This window comes from Sapajus apella, unplaced genomic scaffold (genome assembly GCF_009761245.1).
Source record: "Sapajus apella isolate SASKATOON/1434 unplaced genomic scaffold, GSC_monkey_1.0 scaffold2, whole genome shotgun sequence".
Classification (NCBI taxonomy): domain Eukaryota; kingdom Metazoa; phylum Chordata; class Mammalia; order Primates; family Cebidae; genus Sapajus; species Sapajus apella.
The window spans coordinates 19083532-19107747 of NW_022436942.1; the positions used below are offsets into that span (position 1 = coordinate 19083532).

General features: G+C 52.3%; 3 protein-coding genes and 2 long non-coding RNA genes across 8 annotated transcripts in view; 2 read left to right on the forward strand and 3 right to left on the reverse strand.

The window, feature by feature from the left end:
* The first annotated feature begins 492 nt into the window (after window positions 1-492).
* LOC116559030 lies at window positions 493-6216 on the forward strand. The gene is made up of 2 exons (XR_004272276.1): window positions 493-798; window positions 4852-6216. It is a non-coding gene; the product is annotated as an uncharacterized LOC116559030 (long non-coding RNA).
* ARHGEF25 (Rho guanine nucleotide exchange factor 25) lies at window positions 1308-8428 on the reverse strand. Of its 3 annotated transcripts, none has more exons than XM_032289348.1 (16): window positions 8231-8428; window positions 7863-7977; window positions 5414-5628; window positions 5199-5294; window positions 5042-5118; window positions 4801-4867; window positions 4441-4544; window positions 4167-4236; window positions 3964-4053; window positions 3788-3880; window positions 3552-3602; window positions 3256-3333; window positions 2852-3052; window positions 2549-2729; window positions 2059-2270; window positions 1308-1769 (listed from the first exon to the last, which is right to left on the reverse strand). In XM_032289348.1, exons 1-16 carry the CDS (start codon window positions 8327-8329, stop codon window positions 1659-1661), a joined length of 1860 nt encoding a protein of 619 aa, XP_032145239.1. In that variant the 5' UTR covers window positions 8330-8428; the 3' UTR covers window positions 1308-1658. The 3 variants fall into 3 exon arrangements, with proteins under 3 accessions (XP_032145239.1, XP_032145254.1, XP_032145247.1); XM_032289363.1 differs by lacking the exons at window positions 7863-7977; window positions 8231-8428 and adding exons at window positions 5661-5798; window positions 6552-6625 and having other exon boundaries at window positions 1311-1769; window positions 5414-5517; XM_032289356.1 differs by lacking the exons at window positions 7863-7977; window positions 8231-8428 and adding an exon at window positions 6552-7149 and having other exon boundaries at window positions 1314-1769.
* A 314-nt stretch (window positions 8429-8742) lies between these two features.
* DTX3 (deltex E3 ubiquitin ligase 3) lies at window positions 8743-13442 on the reverse strand. Its single transcript, XM_032289425.1, is given in 7 exon segments — window positions 8743-9463; window positions 9805-10022; window positions 10961-11512; window positions 11514-11691; window positions 12047-12122; window positions 12313-12375; window positions 13103-13442. Coding segments are annotated over 5 exon segments (1053 nt in total). The 5' UTR covers window positions 12076-12122; window positions 12313-12375; window positions 13103-13442; the 3' UTR covers window positions 8743-9387.
* Window positions 13443-13702: 260 nt separating this feature from the next.
* Window positions 13703-21831, forward strand: LOC116559037. Its single transcript, XR_004272278.1, has 3 exons — window positions 13703-14126; window positions 14311-14357; window positions 21819-21831. It is a non-coding gene; the product is annotated as an uncharacterized LOC116559037 (long non-coding RNA).
* Window positions 16858-24216, reverse strand: part of PIP4K2C (phosphatidylinositol-5-phosphate 4-kinase type 2 gamma) — an 11484-nt gene continuing 4125 nt past the window's right edge. For both annotated transcript variants that reach the window (XM_032289401.1, XM_032289412.1), the window contains exons 3-10: window positions 23960-24056; window positions 23130-23273; window positions 19645-19791; window positions 19419-19457; window positions 18461-18574; window positions 17818-18085; window positions 17557-17660; window positions 16858-17380 (exon numbers count right to left, since the gene is read on the reverse strand). In XM_032289401.1, coding sequence (XP_032145292.1) covers window positions 17300-17380; window positions 17557-17660; window positions 17818-18085; window positions 18461-18574; window positions 19419-19457; window positions 19645-19791; window positions 23130-23273; window positions 23960-24056 — 994 coding nt within the window. In that variant the 3' untranslated portion in view covers window positions 16858-17299. The remainder of the gene's footprint in view (window positions 17381-17556; window positions 17661-17817; window positions 18086-18460; window positions 18575-19418; window positions 19458-19644; window positions 19792-23129; window positions 23274-23959; window positions 24057-24216) is intronic.

Genomic DNA, 24216 nt, shown 5'->3' on the forward strand with positions numbered 1-24216 from the left:
AGCAAGACTCCATCTTAGACAAACAACAAAAAAAATGCTGTTCACAAAGTGGGCACTCAAAAGTACATACATGGTTAAACTAAGTGCAAAGGAGTCAGCCACCCACCTCATGTATCCCTATGGTTCCTAAAGAAATACAAAGGTTCTGAACTCCAGAATCCTGCTGTTTGCCAGGATCCCCTCCTCCATTCGCAAGAATCTTCAGCACCCCTCCCCATGACCCTCTGGTCCCCCAGTCCATGACCCCAAAGCCCTGGGGGTGTGGTGCAGTGAGGGTGGGTCTCCCCTCTTCAATTCCTCCTATTGTTCCCCAGAAGTCTTATCTGGGCGCTACGTCCTGTCCCCCCCTTAGAGATCCTCCCCCCATTGTCGGCCAGAGGGACCTCAGGCCCACAGGGAGGCTCCAGCTCTCCTCCTCACCCTTCCACCCCAGCAGTCTATTGTCTGCTAAGGAAGCCCAAGTGCACGTGACTGAACCCAAGGGACGAATGGACACAGTGGACACACAGATGCATAAGGACCCAGGACAGGGCATCTGGACATGGCTGTCTGCATGTTTCGTTCTCTCTGTTCCAGTGGTTCTTCCAGAAGTTGGGAGGGATGAAGACCCCCTTGGGGTCTCCATTCTTGGGCCCACGGCTTGAAGAAGAATCCCCTTCTGCTCACTATGAACATGGCTTACGACCTCACAGACAGCAAAGATAAGGAGACCCAGAGACAGGAAAAGGCCGCAGCCCCCAGGATCCTCTCCACCTTCTCATCCTCCCTCAGCTGCGCGTGGCAGCCTCAGAAGGAAAGGTACACTGGGCATTTTGTGCTTTAGTATCTGGGTGTTGGGGGAATGATGAGAAGTCACACTGCATTGAGCTTTCTGGTGGGGTCTAGACCAGAGGGTGAGTAGGGGGAAAGAAGGGATGGGTAAAGAGGGTACATCGAGTCTAGGGCTGGCCAGGTGCTCATGGCTGTAATTCAAGCACTTTGGGAGGCCGAGGCAAGTGGATTACTTAAGACCAGGAGTTCAAGACCAGCCTGGGCAACATAGTGAGACCCTTACTCTACCAAAAAAAAAAAAAAAAAGAAGAAGAATCTAGGGCTTTCCAGTAGTTCCATGCCTCAGGTCTGGATTGAGAGATGCTGCAACTGTGGTTAAGGAACAAAGATAGCAACGTCTTTTATCTTACACCCTGTCTCCTTCTCCTTTCACCAGACCCCTCCTCCAATGGCTCGGGCCAACCATTCTCTTCCATATCATTTCACTCCACCTGCCCCCACTACAGCCTCCCCTTCCCTCTGCCAATCCAGCAGCCTTGTGATATAACAAAACCTTTATTCTCAGAAAACAGGAAAAACAAAATTAAAAAGCAAAACCAATAATTTCTATCTTGCCCCTGCCCCAGCCCTCCCACCCACCCACATATCCTCCTTTTGGGGGGACCATGATGCATGCAGAGAGGTGGGAGTGGAAGGAACCTGCGTTCCTTGGGTGGAAAAAAGTCCTTGGGTCTAGGTGCTCTCCTCCAAGTTGATAGCTCTCCCAGCCTTGCCCACCCTCCAGACACACCAAGAAGGAAGAATTCCGGAGCAGTGCCAGAAGGACTGCCCTGAGGCTCCTTGGGAATAGGCAGCTGAGTCAGCACCACCCCCATGGTTTTCACCAGTTACAGTTCATCTTCATCCAGCTTGGCAAGTCTGGCTTGGCAGGGAGGGGTGTTTGGAGTTGGAGGGACTGGAGGAGAGTCATGGGGAGCCTGCGGGATGTCACCGAGGGCCTGAAGAAAAGATTCAAGTCAGAGGATCACAAAGTCCAGAAATCTACCCTCACTTCTCTCCTTTCAGTTTAAGTCCCTAGCCAAGCCACCTCCTCTTGCCAGATATCTTAGATTGTCTGAGACTATCAGCTTCTCCAGAGTTAAAATGGAGGGGAAGAGGGGAAGGGATGGGAAGTAGGAAGGGCCAGATAAAAGGAAGGAATGATATGGGGAGGGAGTTTGCCGGTCCCAGAACAAGAGAGGCTCTCCCCTTTTTATCCCTACAATGAGGGAACCCTATTCATCATACCTGTGTATCCAGGGGCAAGGGGGCTTTGGCCACCTCCCCTTTGGGTGACAGCAGCAGGGAGGGGAGAGAGCCATTGATGGGTGTGTGTGCACTGCCCTGGGCCCGATCTCCAAGCCGAATTCTCCCAGGGCTCCCTACCCCAAGCCCTCCTGGCCGCCCCAGGCTGTTGGTCTGGCTCTCCCGTCTCTGGTACTCAATGGGTGACTGCAGTGCTGGAGCAAAGAGGGAACAGAAGAAGGGTTACCATTGTGACAGGTCTCTTCCCTAGGGCCTGTACCATTCTCCCACTTTGCCCTCCCTCCCTGTCAGCTAATGAGGAGGTAGGGCAAAGTGGGAGAATGGGGCTTTAGGGGATCCTATCAAATTTTGAGCTAAGAGTGGAAAAAGGGAGGAGCCATGCTCAGAGGGTAGGGACTGGAGACTGGGCAGTGAGGGATTCAGGAGGTCAAGGGGCTGAGAGCACATCGGGGAGAAAGGATGAGAACTTCACCGTTGAGGAAGTCCCGCTGGCTCTCCAGGATCTGAGCCACGTGCTTGATCCAGGCCTGACTGACAGCAGGGTCTGCAGCCTGCAGGACATAGCGCTGGATCCCACCCTCTGGCCCTCTGGAGGTCAGTGCAAAGCGGCAAGGGTCACCTTGGAGGTTCCTCTCCAGTCCCAGGCAGCTCACCTGAATGGGCAGATAGGAGACAGCCCCCAGATTCCTCAGGCCCTCTCTGGCTCCTCTGAGATATCCCCTCAGAGGCCTCATGCCCTCTCTGTCCATGCCCTCTGTCGTGGCCCTCTCCCCACCTTAATGCTGCTCTTGTACACATATCCAGGCTGTGTTCCACCTCTCACTCCTCCTCCCAGGGCTTCACTGAAGATGACGATTTGCTCAAAGAGGAAGACACGCCTCTCTCGACCCCGGGAAGACAGCAGCCCCCCAGCCTCAGGCTCAGTGACCCAGAAAGTGTCCTGGCCCAAGAGCTTCCCCTGAGCAGTCAGTTTGCCCTGAAACCAAAAGGATAGTGGCCTCGGAAGAACAGCAAGAAGAGAAAGGGCAATTCTCCGTTCCTCCCTCCCTCGCCTGACATGCCCAACCAACCAACCTTGGGGTCAGCCCCAGGAAAAGACAACTCCCCATAAGGACCTCCAGAGCGCTATGACTGGGGCAGAAGCGAATCGGGCCTCCAGTTTCCTGTCTATCTCCGTACCTCAAATCCCCGCAATCTCCCCAGTGTCATCATATCGTTGCAGCGCTTGGGCACAACGCACATGACCTCCACAGCTTGCTGGGACACAGGTGAGGGAGGCGCATTGTTGGCAAAGAGAGTCATTATTGGGAAAGAGGCCTTCTGAGCCAGCTGTCTCTTCAGACGGTGTCTCAACCCCAACCAGCCTCCCACTAAAAACCAGACAGCTGTAAAACACCCAAGGGGCTGGGGGGACCCCTGAGAGACTAAGAGGATAAGGAGCACATGGTGCATCTTGGAAGGCCTGGGGTCCTCACCTCTAGCTCTGCAGTATCCATCCCAGCTCTACTGTAATACTTGAGAAAATCCTAAGACAGAGAGAAGAAACACTCAGGGAGGTCACGAGGACACCCTTAGAAGCTCTGCCATCCTCCCATGAAGACATGGTTGAGGGCCCTCAGGAAGTCTGGGGGAGCCGTAAGAACTCCAGGGAGATGAATAAGGAAACGGCTGTGCCAGCCAGCTGTGCCCCAAGGAAAAAGGGAGTCCTGACCTTAAGCAGCAGCTGATATTTCATGATCCGCTGCACAGGTTTGATAAGAAGGTCGTTCAGCTGCAGGCGGTGCCCCAGCTGCTGCCGGAGCTCCTGAGGACAGGGACAGGGTGGTTATACAGCCTGGAGAGCCCCAATTCTGTCCTCCTTCCTACCAAGGCATCTCAGCCACTGACCTCAAAGTAGCTGTCCCCAAACTCGGACACCACATGCTCTGACTTGGGCTTATTCTGACAGTACACCACATACATATGCAGCCGGCGCTCCTAAGAGGGGTAATATTTAAGAGAGAGCAGGATAGGCAAGGAGGGAGGATACATCTCCAGAGAACCCCAACTCATTCCTAAGCCCCGCCCAGGCCCCGCCCCTCAAGCCTCACGTGTTTGATGAATAGCTGAGCCAGCCAATCAGGATCTTTCAAACACCGCTGTAGCTCCTGCAAGAAATAGCTGGAGGGGTTGGTAGAGAAGGGCAGGTCAAATACATTTCAGAACCCCTACCTCGCCCACTCCCCGCAGTTTCGAGCTGTCTTCCCTGGTACTGTGCCCTACAAAACTTCTCCAAACATTCCTTAAGTCGCAGTGGGCTGATGTTGGGATACGGATACAGAGGAGGCCCCCCCCAGCACCTGGCTCTCAGGTTCCACCACTCACTCTCGGTGCCACTCATAGATTTGCTGGATGTTCCCAAACACAATCCTGTCACGGCCTCGAAGACTCTCGGGGACCCCCTGAGCAGCCATGGTGGCCATGTAACCCTGTGGGAAGGTCGAGGTTGGGTCATGAGCATGTGGTGGCCGCCTCACCACCTTTATGCTGCTCCTGTACACTTATCCAGGGTGTGTTCCACCTCCCTGTCCCTGGTGGGAGCCGCCCTGCCCCCAGAGTAGGAAGGTCCCGGAGTGGGGAGGCTTGAGAGATGGGACAGAGGAGCATCCAGGCACCTCCTGAAAATAGCCCTGGGCAGATGGAAAGGGCAGGAGGGACAGGCTGGGAAGGGGTAAAAGGAGCTACCTCCACAATCTGCCCCAAGTCGTCCACGTACATTTTCTCTGTTTCTACCAGTTCACTCAGGACATACCTAGGATGAAAGCAGGACACCCCCACTTCAGCGTTGGAGCGCATCCTTGGTTCAGCCCGTTCCTCATTCCTCCCCTTCATCATCATAGCCAACTTCTGAGGAAACTCCATCAAAAATGTGAGGGACAGTCTTCTGGAAGGTGTGCAACTGCAGGGAGGGGCTGTGGACACTTACATACTCCTTTCCAGAGCCTTCTTCTTCTGTTCCTCCTCACTCTCAGGGGCTTGGGACAAAGTCTCCTCTTCAGGTGGCTGGAAGGAAAGAGCATCCTAGGGTGAGCAAATGAATGCCCCTTGAGAGAAAGGAGCCTCCCCAGAGCCTGTCCTCACACCTGCGCCTTATCTCCAGGGCCCTCCAACAATGTGGTCAGCAAGGTCAGTTCTGGCAGCTCCTCTCCTGTGGCTAGAGCTGGCTCCAACATCCAGTTCTGGGGGCCAGAAATTAAGTGTCAGAGGTCAGGGACAGTAGCTGGATGGCCCCAACTTGCCCTCTCTGCCAGTGTCCTTCATGGATGTCCTACATGCTTCTGTGGCATCCCCTGCTCACCTCATATGGTCTCGGCTGACCACTGTCTGCCTCAGTTTCCATACTGAGACAATGTTTGGAATGATCCAACCATTTCCTCAGGCCACTGACTGGCCCTGGGGGGCCTGGGGAACAGGGGCCAGAGCTGAGGCCAGAGCTGGGGCCAGAGGGGGCAGCCAGTCCGGAGGCAGCAGAAGCCGATATACTCCCCTCACTGCCAGCAATGGAATAGGATTCTAATGGAGGAAAAAGAAAGGAGGTGATAGACCTTGCCCCAGCTCCCGACTCAGGGTCCCAGCGAACTCTCAGGTCTCCTCTCCATGATGCTCAGCCTCTCTCTCCCAAGGCTCACTCTCTTGCCATCCTCATTTGAGTTGGCCAGGATAGAAATTTTCACCGGGGCACCCTTGGGAGAAAGCACAGTAAGGTAAACACCTGGCTCTCCAGGCCTGGAACCCCCAGTTACATGTGGAGGTTCCCCATATCCTGAGCATAGCACAGATATGAGGGCGGGGGCAGCCATCTGGGCAGACACTGGAAGCTGGGGGTGGCCATCTGCTCTCCTACAACCCTCCCCCTTTCAATGGGTACAGACCATTCTCTGGGAAGGGGGGAGGATGAGCTGGGTCCATCTGCCACTCCCAGTCCCCTCCTCCACAAATTGCAGTAATCACTATAAAAAGAAAAGACTTCTGCAGCCCACCTCCCCAACCCGTGCATAGACCCAATAGAGGAGGCCAGTGAGGAGGGTCCATCAGGGTTATCTCTGGCCTGGGCTCAGGGACAGATGAGCTATAATTCCTTATAAAGCCCCTTGTAGAACCCCCTCATTCTCATTCCTCCATTCCTCTGACCCTCTTCAGAAGTAGGTTCTTAGCAAAAGGTTTGAGGGAAGATACCCGGTTCTGGGCCTAAGGGGATTGTGGTGGGTTTTTTCTCAAACTCATTTGATTAAGGGAAAGAGTTGAGTTCCCTGCCCCTTCCCCAATTTCCTTAACTTGAACTAATAGAAATTTGGAGGCAGAAGGGACCTTAGAGATCGCTTAAGAAAACACTTTCCTGGAAAACACATAAATCCGGAGGGCCAGGGCAAACAGAAGCCGTGAACCCCCAGCCCGCCCCCCCACTCAACACTGGGTCCTTTCGACCTGGCACTCACCACGTCCCCCCCGGGCGAAGCAGCAGCCGCATTTTGCCAGCACTTTTCGGATCACACGGGGACAGGCACAGCGACCCCCTTTGGGCTCCCCCCGCATGGCGCCCCGGCCCCCCCTCGCCCCCCACCCGGGCCGGCCATGCAGGGGGAATCAAGGGGGGCGGGGCGGGGACGGCGCCGGGCGCACACCCCCCCTCCCTCCTACCCTGGTCCAGGCTGTGGGACTGGGGGAGGGAGGGGACCGGGAGGAGGTGTCCAGGGGTAGGAGGAAGTCTAGTCTTGAGGCGTGCTGGGGGGCTCTGGAGAGAGGGAGGCGCGGGCCCCGGCCGCCGGACTGGGCGGGGAGGGTTTCCGGAACCCTGTCGGTGCGCGGGCCCAGGGTCCAGATGTCCAGTGGAGGGGGGAGGGATGGTAGGGGAGGCTGGGCCGGGATGCGGCAGCCGCTCCAGCTGTCTCCGGCCTCTGGTTGGGGGTGTCTCTAGGCCCGGGCCGGGGAGGAGGCGGGGGCCGACCCCCGAGCCACTGGCGCGGTGCGGGTCCCAGCGGAGCGGCAAGCGGAATAACAGGCCGGGCCGCGGGGCCGCCACGGGGCGGGGCCTCTGCGCCCCAGCTCCGCCCTCTCCCTCGCGTTCCCCCTCCAGCCTGCGCCGGGCTCCCGCCCCGATCGCCCCTCCCCCAGGCACCACCAAGTTCCCACTCCACGTCCCCAGCGCTTTTTCCCCTCCCCAGCCCGGGTTCCCCCCACCGGCGTCCCCCTCCCTCCCGCATCCCGGGCTCTGCGGAGCGCTGGGGCTGGGGTTCAGCCTGTCGGCAGGGTCTGCCCAGGTCTCCCCTTGGCCTCTGCGGTGAAGAAGGACTCAGTGGATGGGGCCTTGGCCTGTGCGAAGACGTCCTGGGTTTGGGGCTGTCCCGGCCTCGCGGGGATGGAGAAAGGCCCCCCCGGTATGGGGTGCGTGTATGGGGAGCTCTTCGTGGGGGAACACAACGCAAGTGCCGCCCTGTCTCAGGACCTTCTTTCCTCCAGGCCCGGGGACTCCAGCTTAGACTAATGGCCAATTAAGGCGAAGTCGTGGAGCCCGGGCTGGCGAGGGGCCAGGGGTGGGGCGCGGGGACACTCCGCCTGCGGGGGCTTGGGGCAGGCTGAGATAGGGGCACACATCGAACTCGAGGGCGAGAATAGTGGAGGTCTCAGCGATTAAACGGGTCTCATGCTAATTAGATGCGAACTTTATGCTAATAAGAGCAGAATATTTTTGAATTCGTCAGTTGACGCAGGATGGCAAACTGTGCCCCACCCCACCCCCAGCTTCTTACCGGGCTGCAGAGCCCAGGGGAGGACCTCATGTTCGCGATTCCTTCTGTGCTCTCCCTCCGTACGTTCAGACTCTGGCTCGGTACCCCCCGACCCTAGGGGGCTTCTCCTCGGGGGCTGGGGGCACAGAACCACTGTAAGGAGCCCGCCCTCCTGGGTAGCCCTGACCTCCCCCTTCCCCTTCTTTCACCTGTCAAAATCCGCATTATTATAAAAGGGTCTCCTAGAACGGGGCTATGGCCCTCTTAATGGAACTCATGGATTCCTGCGACTGTCCCGCAGAACTCGTTTTCGGATATATTGAGTAGTGAGTGCAGCCCTCCTGAAGGCCCCGAAAGACCCCGACCCCACCGCGGGCCCCCATTCTTACCCCCTCCTGCCCGGGGAGGGCGCATGAGCGCAGCATGCCCCCCATGACCCCCAGTATCCGGTCAGTGCGGCCAGGGGCGGGGCGGTCCGGGGGCTTCATACTGAACCCCTACCCTGCTCCAAGTTTCAGGGTCGAGGGGGCACGGAAGCTGGGGGGCTTTGAGGCCTGCGCGTCCGGGGAGTTGCTGCTGCGGAATCCACCCCCTGCCTGGCTCCGCCCCCACTCCCACCCCAGCCAAACTTCGCAAAGTGGGTAGGGTTGTTCTTTTCTCTACAACCATAGTTGCACAACAACAAAACCCTCTTAATCCTAATTCCAACATCGAAGTGTGACCCAGGGCTTCGCAGTGTTATTACAGAACCCGCTGGTGCATCCCGCTTCCACAGGTCCTCAGGAGGCTGGGGGAACTGGGAGGGAAGCAGGATCGCCTCAGCACCCCTCCCCGCTTTCCAGCAGGTCCCGCTCCCCACCCCACCCTCACCCGGTCCCTGGAAAATAACGGGTGTGGCATAAAGAGTTGCATATTTTACTTTATTTTTATTAAATTAAAAGCTACAGTCTGGCAGCGATTCCAGAACAGGGTAAGGAGGTTCCTCAAAGGGGTCAGAGAAGAGCGGAGAAAGAGACTGACAGAGACTGAGACACAGGCGAGAAAGGACAAGGTTGAGGGAGAATCTGATGAACACAGGCAGCCAGCTCCATGGGGGGTGGCAGGGAGCTTACATCAGGCCAATTCCTCCTCCCCTGCACCCCAAGTTCAGCAGTGGAGCATTAAGTGGGGGTGGTGGGGGATCAACAGACCCTCCCTTCCCCATCCTAGGTCCTTTCTCAGCTTGATCGTGGAGCACAGCACATACCAGAAAAAGCCAAGGGCAATGGAGGGGCAGGGAAACCGGGAGTATATGTACATGGGGAGCAGGGAACAGGGCCTTGGAGGTCGGCCTCTGCCAGAAGGGAGTGACTCACACTGCACTGAAACACTTGGCCAGTGGAGGACGGGGGAAGGGATTGCCCCCCTCCCACTCTGAACTCCCTTCCCAATTAGACAGTTCCCCTACAGGTGTGGTGTTGGGGGCAGGGGACAGAGAGGAGAACAGAGGCTTCTGCTGGATCCTAGTAGAGGTGGACAGCAGGGGCCTTGGCAAAGGGGATGTCTTTCAGTCATCTGTAATACCCTTGGCTCTCAGCTCCTCTTGCACCCGGGTCAGGTAGGTGGGGTCCGGGTACCCAAACCTGGGAGCAAAGAGAAATGAGGGTGAGGGTTGTTAGCTGTTTGAACTTGCTATTATCCCCATGCTTACCCTCAGTCTAGGTAGCTCAAAACACCTCCCCACCTCCCCTAAGGGGGGACACCTCCAAACCCAAGATAACTTAGCCCAATTCTGCTTATTTTTGTAGGTTAAGCTGGGCACATCAGGGCCAGGTTGAATGAAGGAGAAACTGAGATGGCTGAACAGTTTGGAAGTGGTCCTCTCCAGTTAGGAGGCTCCCAGAGCAAGGGGGTTGGTGGTTCCCTCAGTGGAAACTGAGCAAAGGGGAGGAGCCAAGGGAAAGGAAGTGAAGAGGGGTCGCACAGCTGGGGTCCCCCTGTGCAGCTGGTCTTGTGGTGGATGTCGTTCCAGGTGATGACATTCGGTCTCCCTGTGGTCATGGACGTGCCGATGGTGAAGGTGAGACGCTGGTCAAATGCCTTGCGGAACAGGGTCAGCACCTTGTTGCCCTCAGGGCAGTCCGGGAGGTAGGCCACCCGTGTGGTGCCAGGATACCGAACTCCTGGGTTTGGGTGTTCAGCCTGGGAGGAAGGTGAAGCAGAGTGGGCAGTGAGCAGCCAGCCATCCCAAGGCCCAGATGTCAGTGGAAGTGGCCAGCCTCTGTCTCAGCACCCCCAGCTAATACGAACAGGGCAGCAACAGGCTGACAGCTTTCCAAAGAAGGAGAGATTATAGAGCCTGGGCAGCCAGAGCGTGTTTCAGGACATAATCTCTATGTGTTAAGAGGTTTTTCCTGCTGTCTCAATCCCTCAAGTCTCCATTCAGCAACAAATGGATTCTCGCAAGTGATGGAAGGTGGCTGGTCCCTACCCTCCAGACAACTCAGCAGAAATGTAAAGACAGAATGATCTATCCTTCAGCCTTCCCTTCACCTGAAAATACTCCTAATATTTCTGCCACTGTCTAACCTGTTCCATCTTCCACTACTCTTCTGTGCAGCTTCTTTACCCGTCTGCACCCGGAATTCCACATTACTCTTTGTCCAGCAGGAAGACACCTAGAGGCCCTTGACCACTCCTGTTTTAACCTTCCACTGGCATCAAGGTTTTGCTCTCATGCATCTGACACAGAGAGATGCTCCTGGCTCTGTTGGGTTGTCAGATCCCTTCCTATTGTGCCTGCCTGCCCCTAAGCCACCACCTCCACAGAATTTACCTCTGCCAAATGTCACCACAGTATTTATGTTCACCAAGGAAATAATATGTAATTCCTTTCTCTCATATCTGATTTGCTTTTTTTTTCCTAGCTCATATCTGATTTTCATGTGTGACTTAGGATCACAGGGATGGAAAAGCTGGGCCTCACCGGGACCTCCTAGCTCCAGGGCACTGAGTAGGAGGGCATAGAGGAGGACAGCAAGACTGTCTCACATCTAACAAGCACATGCACCCTCACCCGGTTTTCCTAGGTCAGAGGTTGGGGAAAACCAAAGGGTAAGGGCAGGCCACAGTTTTCTTACCCCCTGGACACCGGGCGGGAAGACGTACTGGATGACGATGGTGCCGTACTTCTCATAGCTGGGCAGTAGGAGGGTGGCGTCCTTAGAGACCAGCATCCGCCCATTCTGGGGCTGGTTGCCCACCAGCTGCCCATAGAAGCGGCCACACATGGGGCAGGCTTTTTTCACCTGCAGAGCCCGGGTGATGCAGCCCTCGCAGAATGAATGCCGGCACTTCTCCAATGTCTTGGCGTTCTGGATCTCCCCCAGACAGATGGGGCAGGTGCTCTCCTGCTCTTCTGCCTCCTCCCGAAGGCGAGGAGGAAGAGGTGGGGGCAGCGGGGGAGGAGGAGGGGGGAGCCCCCGAGCCCCTGGGGGCAGAAGTGGGGCTGCTCGGAGAGGGGGTGGGCCTGGGCGGTGCATCTCAGGGTGCTCCCCTCCACCCCCCAGAGCCAGGCAACCCATCAGCTCCCCCTGCCTCTGAGCTTTCTTCAGCTCTTTCTCTGCCTCTTTTAGCAGCCCCTTGAGAGCCTTCCGGGCTAGGTAGAGCCCATTGGGAGGGGCCGGGGGGGGGGCCCTGTGGGGAAAGCTGGAGAACATAGATGTCAGAAGTCTCGCCATCTATGAGGATGGACACACGGTGCTCCTCCCGAAGCCGGGCCAGCCGGGCTGGGGTCTCCTTGCTCAGGAAGTCCCACACAGGCTTGGAGACAGTCACTTTGTTCTTGCAGGTGCCTCCACAGGCTGCCATTCTGGACAGGACGAACGACACTGCCCCCAGGGTGAAAGGGACTCAGGGTGGGGGGTCCCCATTTGACAAGTATCAGTGCCTCCTATTTCAGGCTCTTTCCAAGCCCTCTATTACCTGTTTTCTCAAAGCCTAACCCCCAACCCTTCCCCCAAATTCATATTCTATCTCCCTTTATCTTCCAAAGCCCACTGAAGACCAAGCAAGTTTCCAGAACCGTCTAATCATCTAAGCCAAGCATCGGTCTTGTTTCTCCTGTCATTTCTCCCAGATCATAGAAACAATTTGCCCCTCCCGCCTCCGGGGGACAATGGTTTCTTTAAAGGGGAGGGAGACTTTTTGCCCTCCTTTTTGCTTACTTTGATCCTGAAGAGCTTAGAATTGGCATGCAGGCTCACTCCTTTTTCCCTGCTCCCTACTTGTAGGTCGTGTGACCTGGCAGGGCGTAAAAAAGGAAGGAAAGTGAGAAACCCCTTCTCCCAATTCCCCTGGCCCCCAACCCAGCAGCCCATGGAACAGAGACAGAAACCTGGGCATAGGTTACTGGGAATGGGATTACTTGGAACATGGAATGAAGGAAACCAGTTTAAGGGTGAACATTGAGGATCCCTTGTGGGGGAGGTACCTGGAAAGCCCATGGAAGATGATGGCAGCAGAAATCCTTCTATCTCCACTCAGCTGACCAGGCCTGGGAGTGGGAGAAGGGTAAAAAGTTATGATGGCAAATGTTACCATTTCCCTCAGCCAACCAGGAAATAAAAACTCCCCTTCCATTTCCTCTCTCCTCTGCAGAATTCCATCCTCAGCTTCTCCCCAAGTTGCTCAAGAAGGAACTTCAACATGCTAACCTTCCTCCTTTCTTCCCCAGCTCTGAGGCCCCCAAGAAAGCCTAGGGCACACATAAGAGAAGCCAGGGGAAAAAAAGCCCACACAGGTGGAGGTCTTCTTGACACCTCCCTCAGATCACATGGACTGGAATATTTCCTATGTTCCCAATTCCTTGCGCTGCTCCATATTCCCAAATAATTCAGCCCCTATTGCCAGGGAGCCTTCCTTGAGAGCTAAGTCAGTCCCTTCCGCTGAAGTCTGTTAAAGAGGTGAACAAAGTGGCAGCAGCCCCCGCAATAACAAAGTTCTCATTGTCACCTTTTAAACCCAGCACAGGCAGGGCTGTCTGTCAGCTCCCTAGTCTGGTATTTAGGGAGGGGCGGGGCTCACACAAGGGCTCAGCTGGAGGGGCCTGATGTTTCCCCTGAGTCTGGTCGCATTGGGCTACAGGGCTGTCCCCAGAACACCTCCCAATGCAGCTCAAACAGAAAGAGGGGCCATTCGTGTGACCTCCATTTATTGACTGATCCAAAAAGGAGCGGCTGTCCCTTCATGCCTCTATCATCGTCCCCCAAGGCCAGAGGCACCTTGAGATTCATAAAGTGAAAATGGAACCCTAGATCCTCAGCCCATACAGTCTACCCGCGATGCAACACCTCCCTCCTCATCACAGGGGACCCAGGACCTAGGTGTCCTAGCTCCAAGTCCTGCTGGCACAGAAAAGGGAGGCGGGGCCACAGTTTAGGGTGGGTCTGTGATTCCTCTGTGGCAACCCAGGCCGGACAAGGGACCAGTCTCCCTCCAGACCGAGGCCGGAGGGAGGGACAGCCGGGAAGGGCAAGGGTCCCTGGGGGCATCCACTGAGGCCGCTCCAGCCCTCCCCCCACGGCCTCCTGCAACACCCGACCCGGAACCAACTCCCCACATCCCTCACTCGCCAAAGCCCCCGGACCCCACCCCCGGGTGGGGGTGCAGGTCGGCCCGATCGCAGCTCTCAGAACCCCCGAATAGAGGCCAAGACTGGAGGGTGCTAGAAAGATGATCGCCCGGGCCCGGAGCTGGGGGCCCGGAGCCGCACGCGGGGAGGGAGGGGGAAGAGGGGGCGCCGGGGGAGCGGGGGGCGTGTGGGGGGTGCGAGCGGGGCCTGGAGGGCGCGCGGTGGGTGTGGGGGGCGCCGGGCTCACCTACCTCTCGTCAGCGCCGCCATTGCCGGTCACATGACTGAGGCTGTTGCTGGGATGACGGTCCGGGCCTTAGCAACAAGGCGGGGGGAGACCCCGAGAAGGTGGGGGGTTGCAGGGGGTGCAGGCTGATGGAAAGGGAAGGAGGGAGGACAGCACCCCCTTTCCCCTCACAGGTGATAATCACCGTTCCCTTTGACCCCCCTCTATCCGCAAGCCCCTGCTCTTCCTCCCCAAAACAAAAATGGAGGAGCTGTCCCAGTCTTTGGAGGGAGGGGGTGGCGTCACGGAACTGAGGGTAGGAGGTTAAATCCCTGGAGACGCCACCCTTCTCGCTCCCGCCTCCCGGCGGAGCACTCTCCCTTTTCTTTCCCAGCCAGCTGCGTAGCAGCTCCCGGGAGCTGGTGGTGGATGGGGGGGAGAAGTGTTGGTGGGTATATGGGGATTCGGGGGGAGGGCGGCAATTTTTTGAATCCTTATGGTAGAAGGGCCTTTGAGGAACAATGTGGGATGGGGAGAGTCATAGTAAAAAGAAAAGCATTGGTTCTGAAAAATAAACAAATCCCGGTACTAAACTATTTCAATCCCCTCCCTCATCTCCTGCCTCTTTCTAGATTGTTACCTCCTGTGACCCCCACAACCTGCTCTCAGATGGTCGTTGGTAAGTGCCTCTGATTTTCTCTTTCCACAAATGGATATGGAGGCTGGTGCAGAATGGGAAGTGAATGCATTTTTTAAAAAGTGGCTTGGGGTGGTGGTTGTGTCAAGTGTACGGTTCAAATAGAGTTAAAAACTCTCAAAGAAAAAAAGCTCTGCTCTGCTTCCCACTTCAAGCAGTCTCCGCCCCCAATCCAACTCACTTCCCTGAGGCCACATCAAGCCAGGTTTTTCCACCAGCCAAAAGACTTTCTCAGCCAAGACAGGAATCTCCCAAACTGGCAACAACCTCTATTCATCCACCCCTTTTTCACTCCCCCTCTAGACTGGAGGGCTGGTCACTTTCTTCACTTTCCCAGGACCCTGCTGCAGCTGTACTCTTCCTTCCCTCCGGGAAGAGGACAGCTTTCCCAGGAAGCCGGGGGGAATACTGAATTCCTTTTCTTTTAGCAGGTGGGCTGAGAGGCCTACTCATTCACCTTTGCCAAAATGGAGTGTTAGCCAAGCCCAGAACTCTGGGAAGAGGAAGGGTCCCATCACCCTACTCTTCCCTGGCCCTCACTACCGCTGACCTGCCACAAGGTTAAAGACTAAGCTTTCCATGCCCATGCACACCCTTCACAGCCTTTTAAAAAAGTTCACAGCCATCTATCTAGAAACCCACATCCTTAGTTAGGGGCCCAACACCTTGAACACCAGAATTCTTCAGCTGGTCTCTGCACCCTTAAGCACAGGCTTCCTCAGAGAAGTGAAATGTTGAAAAAAAAAAAAAAAAAAGTATTTCTGTACAGGAATTTGGATTGAATAATTTATTCCCTGTATTATGATAGCAATGGGAGCAAATACACAAATTTTTATTAATAAAACAAAAAAGATGAGAAACAGAAGCAACAAATGAAGATATCCATACTGCCCATAATACATCAGCCATGTGATCAGAAAACCCATTTCTAAAGAACAACAGTTGCTGGTGTCACAAAGTTTTATTGCATTCACTGGGGGAAGGGAGATGGTTGGAATGAAAAAGATCCATTAGTCTCCTGACAGGAAGACGTTATAGGGGCTCCCACCCCTAACTGGGTACTCCTCTTGCTACCTCCTTTGGAGCAGAAGATGAAGAGGAGAGAGAGCTTCTCCCTATTGTCTCATGGCTTCTTGGGAGACAGATCGGTCCAGCCAGATACAGAGCAAAGCAGCTTTGCATCACCACAGGCCAGTTGCTGGTGCCCATCTTAAGGTTAAAAAAAAAAAAAAAAAGTAGAAGCTTTTTTTTTTTTTTTTTTTAAAAAGGGGGGGATGGAGGATAGCAAGATGAATGGGTGCCGTGGCTCCAGAGGCATTGTAGGGTGGGGAAGACAATGTATCTCATCAGGGTTCTTAACATTATGAGAATATCACACATCATCAACTCAACTATCTTTGGAGGGGCTGAGTGATTGAGTTATGGCTCTGACTCCTCTCTGGGGGTGGAGAGTGAAGATGACAAAGAAGGCCATCTGTCCCCTAAGAGACACAGTAGCAGTATAAGACAGGACAGAAGAGAACAGAACAACAAATCCAACTGGAAAAAGGTTTTAAGAAGGGGTGGGAGAAGGAAGTGTGCTAGGCACACACATCCAGGGAGTAGGGGAGGTTCCCACACTGAGGCCTCCATCCTCTTGAAATGACCAGAATTGATCCAAGTAGAGATATTCCCTTCTTCTGAAAATATACCTTCGGGATGGCTAGGCAGGATGAAAGGAAACTTTTTTTTTTTTGAGATGAAATTTCACTCTTGTTACCCAGACTGGAGTGCAATGGTACCATCTTGGCTCACCGCAACCTCCACCTCCTGGGTTCAAGCGATTCTTCTGCCTCAGCCTCCCAAGTAGCTGGGACTACAGGCATGTGCCACCATGCCTGGCTAATTTTGTATTTTTAGTAGAGATGGGGTTTCTCCATGTTGATCAGGCTGGCCTCGAACTCCCGAACCCAGGTGATCTGCCTGCCTTGGCCTTCCAAAGTATTGGGATTACAGGCGTGAGCCACTGCACCTGGCTGAAAGGAAACTTAACGTGGAGAATGAACCTTACATCCTGGCCCAGAATCCCAGCCTCCAGAACTGGCCACACACCCACTGAAGGGTTCCAGTCCCAGGAGAGGTGTGAGGTTCTGGTGAAGAGCAGCAATAGTCAAACACTCTCCCCCAGGCTTGAATGCTTTTGGCCATCTCTGGGCTCCTGTGTCCAGAAGTAGAGATGGGTGGGGATCGAACTAAGGTGAGGGAAGAGATTACTCCATCTCTGACAGAGACCCAATCCAATTCTCTGCATAATCACAAGAATCCTCGTAGGCCCCACCTCTGTGAGGTGCCAGGCTGCTGACCCACTCTCTACCCCACCTGTGTAGGGCTGGCCATATTCCATCGTGTGTGTGCATGCCTGTACCCACATCTGTAGTATCTTGACTGTCCTCCATCCTAGGGCCCACTGGGAGGGAAGCATGCCATAGTGAGTTCTATAAAGTTATCAGCAAAATTCAGACACTTTTAGTTCATCCCACACAGCAAAGTGCATCCAGAGTAGTTGCTTGAGCCAGGTCCATCTGTCCAGTCAGGTCCTGAAGATGGCAAACAACCCCCTTCCCCCAGCTCCTATATCATAGAAACAACAGGAGATTTTACAAAGATCAAGGCACTTGGGAGAGAATCAACAATAACATTCTAATAATACAAGCAGACTTCTTGGGGGGAGGGAGAGAGGGGAGAAAAATGGGCAAAGGGGAGAAAGGACAATGTATTTCTGAGGGTCAGAAGCCTACTAAACAGGATGGAGTTATCTGGATGGAAGGAGCCTGCAGCCTGAATTTAGCAAAAGAAGAAGAGATGTGGTGGCTAGAATATCCACAATTCCCCCCAGCCTCTCAGAACCCTACCACCTTGAACATCAGGGAGAGTCGGGCAGTCTCTTAGGCAAAGATGTTGGTAATAAAATCCAGAAATCGCTTAGCATACTGCTCCGGATGGACAGTAGAGATCTCTGCCCCAGCCTGTGAGAGGAGATGTGGAACAATGTGTCAGGCCACCGCAGTACCCATCCCCATCACCCACCCAGTCTACCGCAGACCACTTCCATCCTTTTGCTACCCCATTGCTCTAGCAAAAGAGGCTCTCTCTTCCCAAAGAATATCAAGACAGGAAAGGAAAGGCTTTCAGGAACTCTCACCCCATGCTTGACAGTTTTAGCTGCATGAGCTGCTTTCTTTTTGGCATCATACTGTGTAAGGATGTCAATGAGGCCCATGAAATAGACCTCCTTCTGGGGGGCTCCTGGGAGAGAGACCAACAATTCAGGGCAGGTTTAGTTCCAATTCCCTTTCTCCAGGAACCAGCCAGTTTTGTTCTGAAAAGCTAACCAGGCTCTCCCCTGGGTCTCTGTCCCCCAAGAACAATCCCGTCTCCACCCTTAAATTGTCCCAGTTCCCACCTTCAGCACTCCGGATGGCGTAGACATCAATGAAAGACTCAAACTCTCCTGGGCCCAGGGGCCGATGGGAATGGATGTAGCCTCCGATACCCTCTGGGGAGGTGCCGTAGGAGCCCACCAGAGCAGGAGGTCCAGTGAGACTGCAGTCCCCATCCACCTCTGACTCATCCTCCCGCGTGGGCCCCTCCTCCTCTGGTTCAGAGCCCCGAATGATGTCGTGGATGCCCAGCAGAAGGCTGTAGTCCATGATCTTCAGCTGCACTAGAAACTGAGACCCACTGACAAATCAGACACCTCTCTCTCCCCCTTCATGAGGTACCACCCCTGTACCTCTACCTTTGAACTTCTGGGGCCCTCCTGGGGAAAGGAAGTGTAAAAATTGAGGTTGCAGGGCATACCACTGCCCTTCAGTGCCTATATGTCCTGGTGTCTAAGATCATCCTTTTAGTTTATTCTAGTCACCCCTTCCATGGGTCAGCTCTAGGGGTTTTTCGCGTCTCATACCCAATCCTCATACATGCAGAGGACCTGAATAATAAAGGGAAGGGGAGAGCTCCCTCATACTGTGAATTAAAGAGTCAAGTATCCTAGAGGGAGCAAAAAAAAGGAAACAAAGCCATTTCCCAGAGCACCCAATCATCACCTCCACATCTCTCTTTAGCTTCTCCAGAAAAATTTTCTTCTCCTCTTCACCAATATATACTTTCTGGTTCTTGCTGAGAAAGTCCATATCCTTAAGCGTGGGCAATTCTTTAACCTAAGAATAGGTAAAGGGACATCTTGGGAACACATCTCTTGCCCAAGGTCTCAGAACTTCACTTTCTGTCTAGCTCAGTACCCTCTAGCAAAGAGAGCTCATCTAACTCCCCACACTGTGATGCTTCCCTGATTTGTTCTCAACTCCAGTCACTACAGCTGTATCCCAAATCAAATCACATCCCACTACTCTCTGCTTATGATTTTCAGCCAAGACCCTCCTTTTTTTTTTTCTGAGATAGAATCTCGCTCTGTTGCCTAGGCTGGAATGTAAGTGGTGTGATCTCAGCTCACTGTAGACTCAACCTCCTGGGCTCAAGTGATTCTCCCACTTCAGCCTCCTGAGTAGCTGGGACTACAGGCCCGTGCCACCAGGCCTGGCTAATTTTTTTGATTTTTGTAAAGATTATGTCGCCCAGGCTGGTCTGGAACTCCTGGGCTCAAGAGTCCCCCTGCCTTGGCCTTCTAAAGTCCTGGGATTATATGTATGAGCCACTATGCCCGGCCTGTTTCTTCTTAAGCAAAAGTAGCTCCCTGAATAAAATAACCCAGAATGGGAAGTGGAAGTTAAACATTTTGCTCTTAAAAGTCTGGCATCCTCACCTATCCCCAAGCCTTCTGTATGGAATAACCCAGGTCAATGTTAAAGCAGCTGCTCCCACTGCCCCTCCAAACAATCCCCAGATCAACAGAAGTTTACCCCTTCTTCTTTTAAATGGTTTAAGATAATAAATAGCTAGTAATCCCTATTCCTATATAGAGTGGCCTCTCCATCCTAAGAAGTTCCCCTCATCTGCCCTCCTTCATCCCTCACCCCTTACCCTAGCACATAAAATTAGTATCACCTTTTCCTTGTCGCTGGCTTCCCGGGACACTAGGGAACCCTGCAGAAAGACCCAAAACTAAGTTAGTAGAAGTGGCTAAAAGAAGAGTCAGAACCCAACTCCTAAGACGAGTACTCAAATCCAGCCTTCTTTCCTTTAAAAAGAATCATCCAAAGACCTCCCAGGGTCTTCCCCGTTCTCAGGCTATCAGGAGCCTCCCTCTAAGCCTGAGCTATCCGCTTCTTACCTTGAGGTCATACTTCCTGTGCACAGGAAGACGGTGGCTAAACATATTGCGCATCACAAGCATGTAGCTGTCTTCATTGTCCACACTGACTCGGTACATCCCCAGGAACTGGGGCAGAAGCGTGTTGCCATGGCACTTCACAATGTACTATGGTGAAAGAGGGGTAAGGAATGGGGAGAGGCTGAATAGCAGATACACAAACAGCCCAGGGGTGGGAATTCAAACTTCTGCTCCAGGGTGGAGCAGAAGACTTCAAGTAGAGAGGTTACAAACTCAAAAGTGATGGAAGCTTCCCCAGAACACTCCAGATAATCCATTCCATTTTTGAATCCCCCGTTCCTCTGATTTCTTCCATTTGTACGTCTCTTAATTTTAAAGTGTCATCTCTCGATTCACCTTTCTCATTCTTTGAGACAAGGAAAGGTAAGTGTTGTTATCCTTATTTTAGACCCTCTATATGCAAGTGGTCACAGAACCAGGATTAGAGCTTACACCTTCTTATCAATTAAATCATTTTATCTAGAGCAGTGTTTCTTCCTAGGCTAGATTCCCATAGTTTAAAATGTCTGCGATGGGTTGGGCTGTGCTGTGTCATTCTGTCATTGCATATAAATAACAGATTTTTATACCTGCAAAAAAAAAAAAAAAGTCTGCATGACTGCCTACAATTTGGATTCTTTTTGTTGTTGTTGTTGTTGCCCAGGCTGGAGTGCAGTGGCACGATCTCAGCTCTCTGCAACCTCTGCCTCCCAGGTTCAAGCAATTCTCCTGCCTCAGCCTCTCAAGTAGCTGAGACTACAGGTGCACGCCACCACGCCCAGCTACTTTTTTCTATTTTTAGTAGAGAAGGGGTTTCACCTTGTTAGCCAGGATGGTCTCGATCTCCTGACCTTGTGATCCACCTGCCTCGGCCTCCCAAGGTGCTGGGATTACAGGCATGAGCCGCCACAACCAGCCCACAATTTGGATTCTTAAAAAAATATTCTATTAAGCCAGGCTCACACCTGTAATCCCAGCTAGTTGGGGAGCTCAGGCAGGAGGATCACTTAAGCCCAGGAGTTTGAGACTAGCCTGGGCAACACAGTGAGATCCTGTCTCTTAAAAAAATAATAACTCCTTCACTGTTTACCATCTCTTTTTCTCTCTGTGTTGCTGCCTCTTTCTCTTCATAGCCAACCTTCTGAGAAAAGCAATCAGCAATCAATCCATTTCCTGTCTCTCATTCACACCTTGAATCACTGAAATCAGGTTTATACCTCATTTCTCCTCTGAAATCTCCCCCAAATCCCTCAGTTGTCAAATCTAATAAATATTCTAGTTATTGTCATATTTCAGCTTTGTCGCACCTGATCCTATTGACCAGTCTCCCTTTAAAACTCTCTTGATCCTCAGCTCTTCTTTTTTTTTTTTTTTTTTGAGACGGAGTTTCGCTCTTGTTACCCAGGCTGGAGTGCAATGGCACGATCTCGGCTCACCGCAACCTCTGCCTCCTGAGTTCAGGCAATTCTCCTGCCTCAGCCTCCTGAGTAGCTGGGACTATAGACACGCGCCACCATGCCCGGCTAATTTTTTTGTAGTTTTAGTAGAGACGGGGTTTCACCATGTTGACCAGGATGGTCTCGATCTCTTGACCTTGTGATCCACCTGCCTCGGCCTCCCAAAGTGCTGGGATTACAGGCGTGAGCCACCGCGCCCGGCAATCCTCAGCTCTTCTTATACCACTCTCCTGATTCCCCTTCTCTTTGTCCTCAAATCCTGTATGGAATGTAGCATGGCATAAATAATTAAAAGTTTCCATCTATTCTTTTATGGGCTCGTTTCTTCACTTGCTCCTTCAGGTTCTGTCCTCAACCTTCTTTTTATTTCACTACACACACCTCTCTACAATAATTGCATCTATAGTCGTGGTTTTAATGATCATTTATTCACGTATAACTTTCAAACCTATATTCCCAGTCTAATCCTCTTTCCTGAATTCCATATCCATACCCCAACCATTTACTGGACATCCTTATCTGGATGAATTGCACAAATGTCAAATTCAATATGTCCAAATCAGAACTTTCTTCCTTCAAAAGCCTGTTCCTCATTTCTAATTTCTGGTGAATGGGCACCAGTTATCCCTAACCAGGAACTGGGACCATATGTGTCTTTTTTTGTTTGTTTTTTTGGAGATGGACTCTCACTCTGTCACCAGGCTGGAATGCAGTGGCACAATCTCCACTCACTGCAACCTCCGCCTCCTGGGTTCAAGAAATTCTCCTGCCTCAGCTCCCGAGTAGCTAGGACTATAGGCACAGGCCACCATGCCTGGCTAATTTTTTGTATTTTAGTAGAGAAGGGATTTCACCGTGTTGCCCAGGCTGGTCTCGAACTCCTGAGCTCAGGCAATCCACCTGCCTCAGCCTCCCAAAGTGTTAGGATTACAGGCGTGAGCCACTGCGCCCAACCCCTTGTCTTAACTCTCACAATTCTCCCATAGGTCTTCTTTTCTATCCCTATCACCATTGTTCTCCCAGGCCTTCATCATTTCCACCCTGGACTATTAAAATTACCTCCTAACTGGTATCCACACTCCGAGTGTTCCCTCTCACCAATCCATTCTCTAAAATGCTGTCACGTTTTCTAAATATTTCTAAATAACAAATATATCACTCCCCTTGCAAAACCACCTTCAGGATAAAGCCCAAAGTTCTTTGTGGGGCTTATAAGCCTCTTCACAATCTGGCTCCTGCCTATCTCCATAACACTATATCCCATCCAAATGGAATTTCTTGCAGTTTCCTAACACAGAGTTCTCTCATGGCTCTGTGCCTTTGCAAGTGCTGTTTTCCTTTGCCTAGAATGCTCTTCTATCCTGTCCAATGGTTAACCCCTACTAGTCCTTCAAGGATCAACTCTCACAGTATCTCCTCTAAAAAACTGTTTTTAGCCTCCCAAGTACACTTCTTTCCCCAGGTGAGTTAGGATGCTCTTCTCTGTAGCTTCAGAGCATTCTGTACAGACTACTTCTATTGTACACATCTTGCTGTGTGCTCATACTGGGTCACTGGTCACTGCCATTAGACCAAGAGATCTGTAAGGGCCATGACTGCTTTGTTTGCCTCCTTGTCTACTGACTAACATAGGACCTAATAATAAGAGATATTCAATATTTGTTGCATAAACCAAACTCCTTTTAGACCCTTCATATATTCCTTCCTCACTGATTTTGGTGAAATTTTTCTTCAGTAGAGAGACATTCAAGAAGAGTGTTTTTACTGCCAAAACATTCCAGAAACTCCACACTCCCAAGTAAATCTTATCAGACAGAATAGCTTCCCTTATCCCATTTAGGGCTGATGATTATGGATTCTGTCATCCAATGTATTCCAGTTGTGTACTGGTCTGAGTTTTCTCCCCAGTCAGCATCTATTACTGATAGCAGCTGAGCTATATGTGGGTAGGGAGGAGAGGGAAAGAACGGGGCTAGAGAGAGGCCTGACCTGATGATAGTTGGAGAGGTTGCTATGCATGTCAGCAATGTCTTCACTGGATACTTCTTTGATGACCAGAGTCCGATCGTAGGAGATAAGGAAGCGACCATCGCTGCCTTCACTTTTGCTGGGGGGGTTTCGGGTAAGGGACACCTGGGGACACAGAAAGGCCAGAGGCTCTTTTCCTCTCCCTTTATATGCAGAAACAAGTCATATGAAAATGGTCAGCTGAAAGTGGATGAGTCCCTGGGGTAGGAGATTTAGCACAGACTCCTGATCAGGTGTCCATATTTCAGGACTGAATGAAACTGAATGCATAATTCTTTTTTTTCTTTCTTTTTTTTTTTTTTAAAAAGGAGTTTTGCTCTTCACCGAGGCTGGAGTGTAGTGGTGCGATCTCAGCTCACTGCAATCCCCACCTCCCACGTTCAGGCAATTCTCCTGCCTCAGCTTCCCAAGTAGCAGGGACTACAGACATGCACCACCATGCCCAGCTAATTTTCGTATCTTTAGTAGAGACGGGGTTTTGACATGTTGGCCAGGCTGGTCTCGAACTCCTGACCTCAGGTGATCTGCCCGACCCAGCCTCCCAAAGTGTTGGAATTACAGGCATGAGCCATTACGCCTGGCCAAAATTCTTAATGTATCTACATCTTTTCCCCCAAGAACAAGGTTTATAGTTTACATTAAATTTTGAAAATACCTGTGACTGCAAAAAGGTAAAGAATCATATCTGCCAAGACTCTCATTTCTCATTTCAAGTCCTATTTGGCTGTCCCAAATAGGACTCCTCAGTTGCTGTGAGAAAGGGCTACCCTCACCCCTTAATGGACTCTCACCAAGTAATCTTGGTCATCAATGCCAAATCGATCACGGAGGTTCCTGAAGACCTGGGGACAATACTCCTTGAACTTGAAATGACTGGGTAGATTCTCCCTGAAATTCAGGTTTTTCAAAGTAAGAAAAACAAACAATATTACATTTATATACATTTGGTAGTTTAGAAAGTTCCTTCAGACATATTACCTCATTTGATTCTCATAAAACCCTGTGAGGTCCTTTATTTATTTATATATATATATATATATATATATAT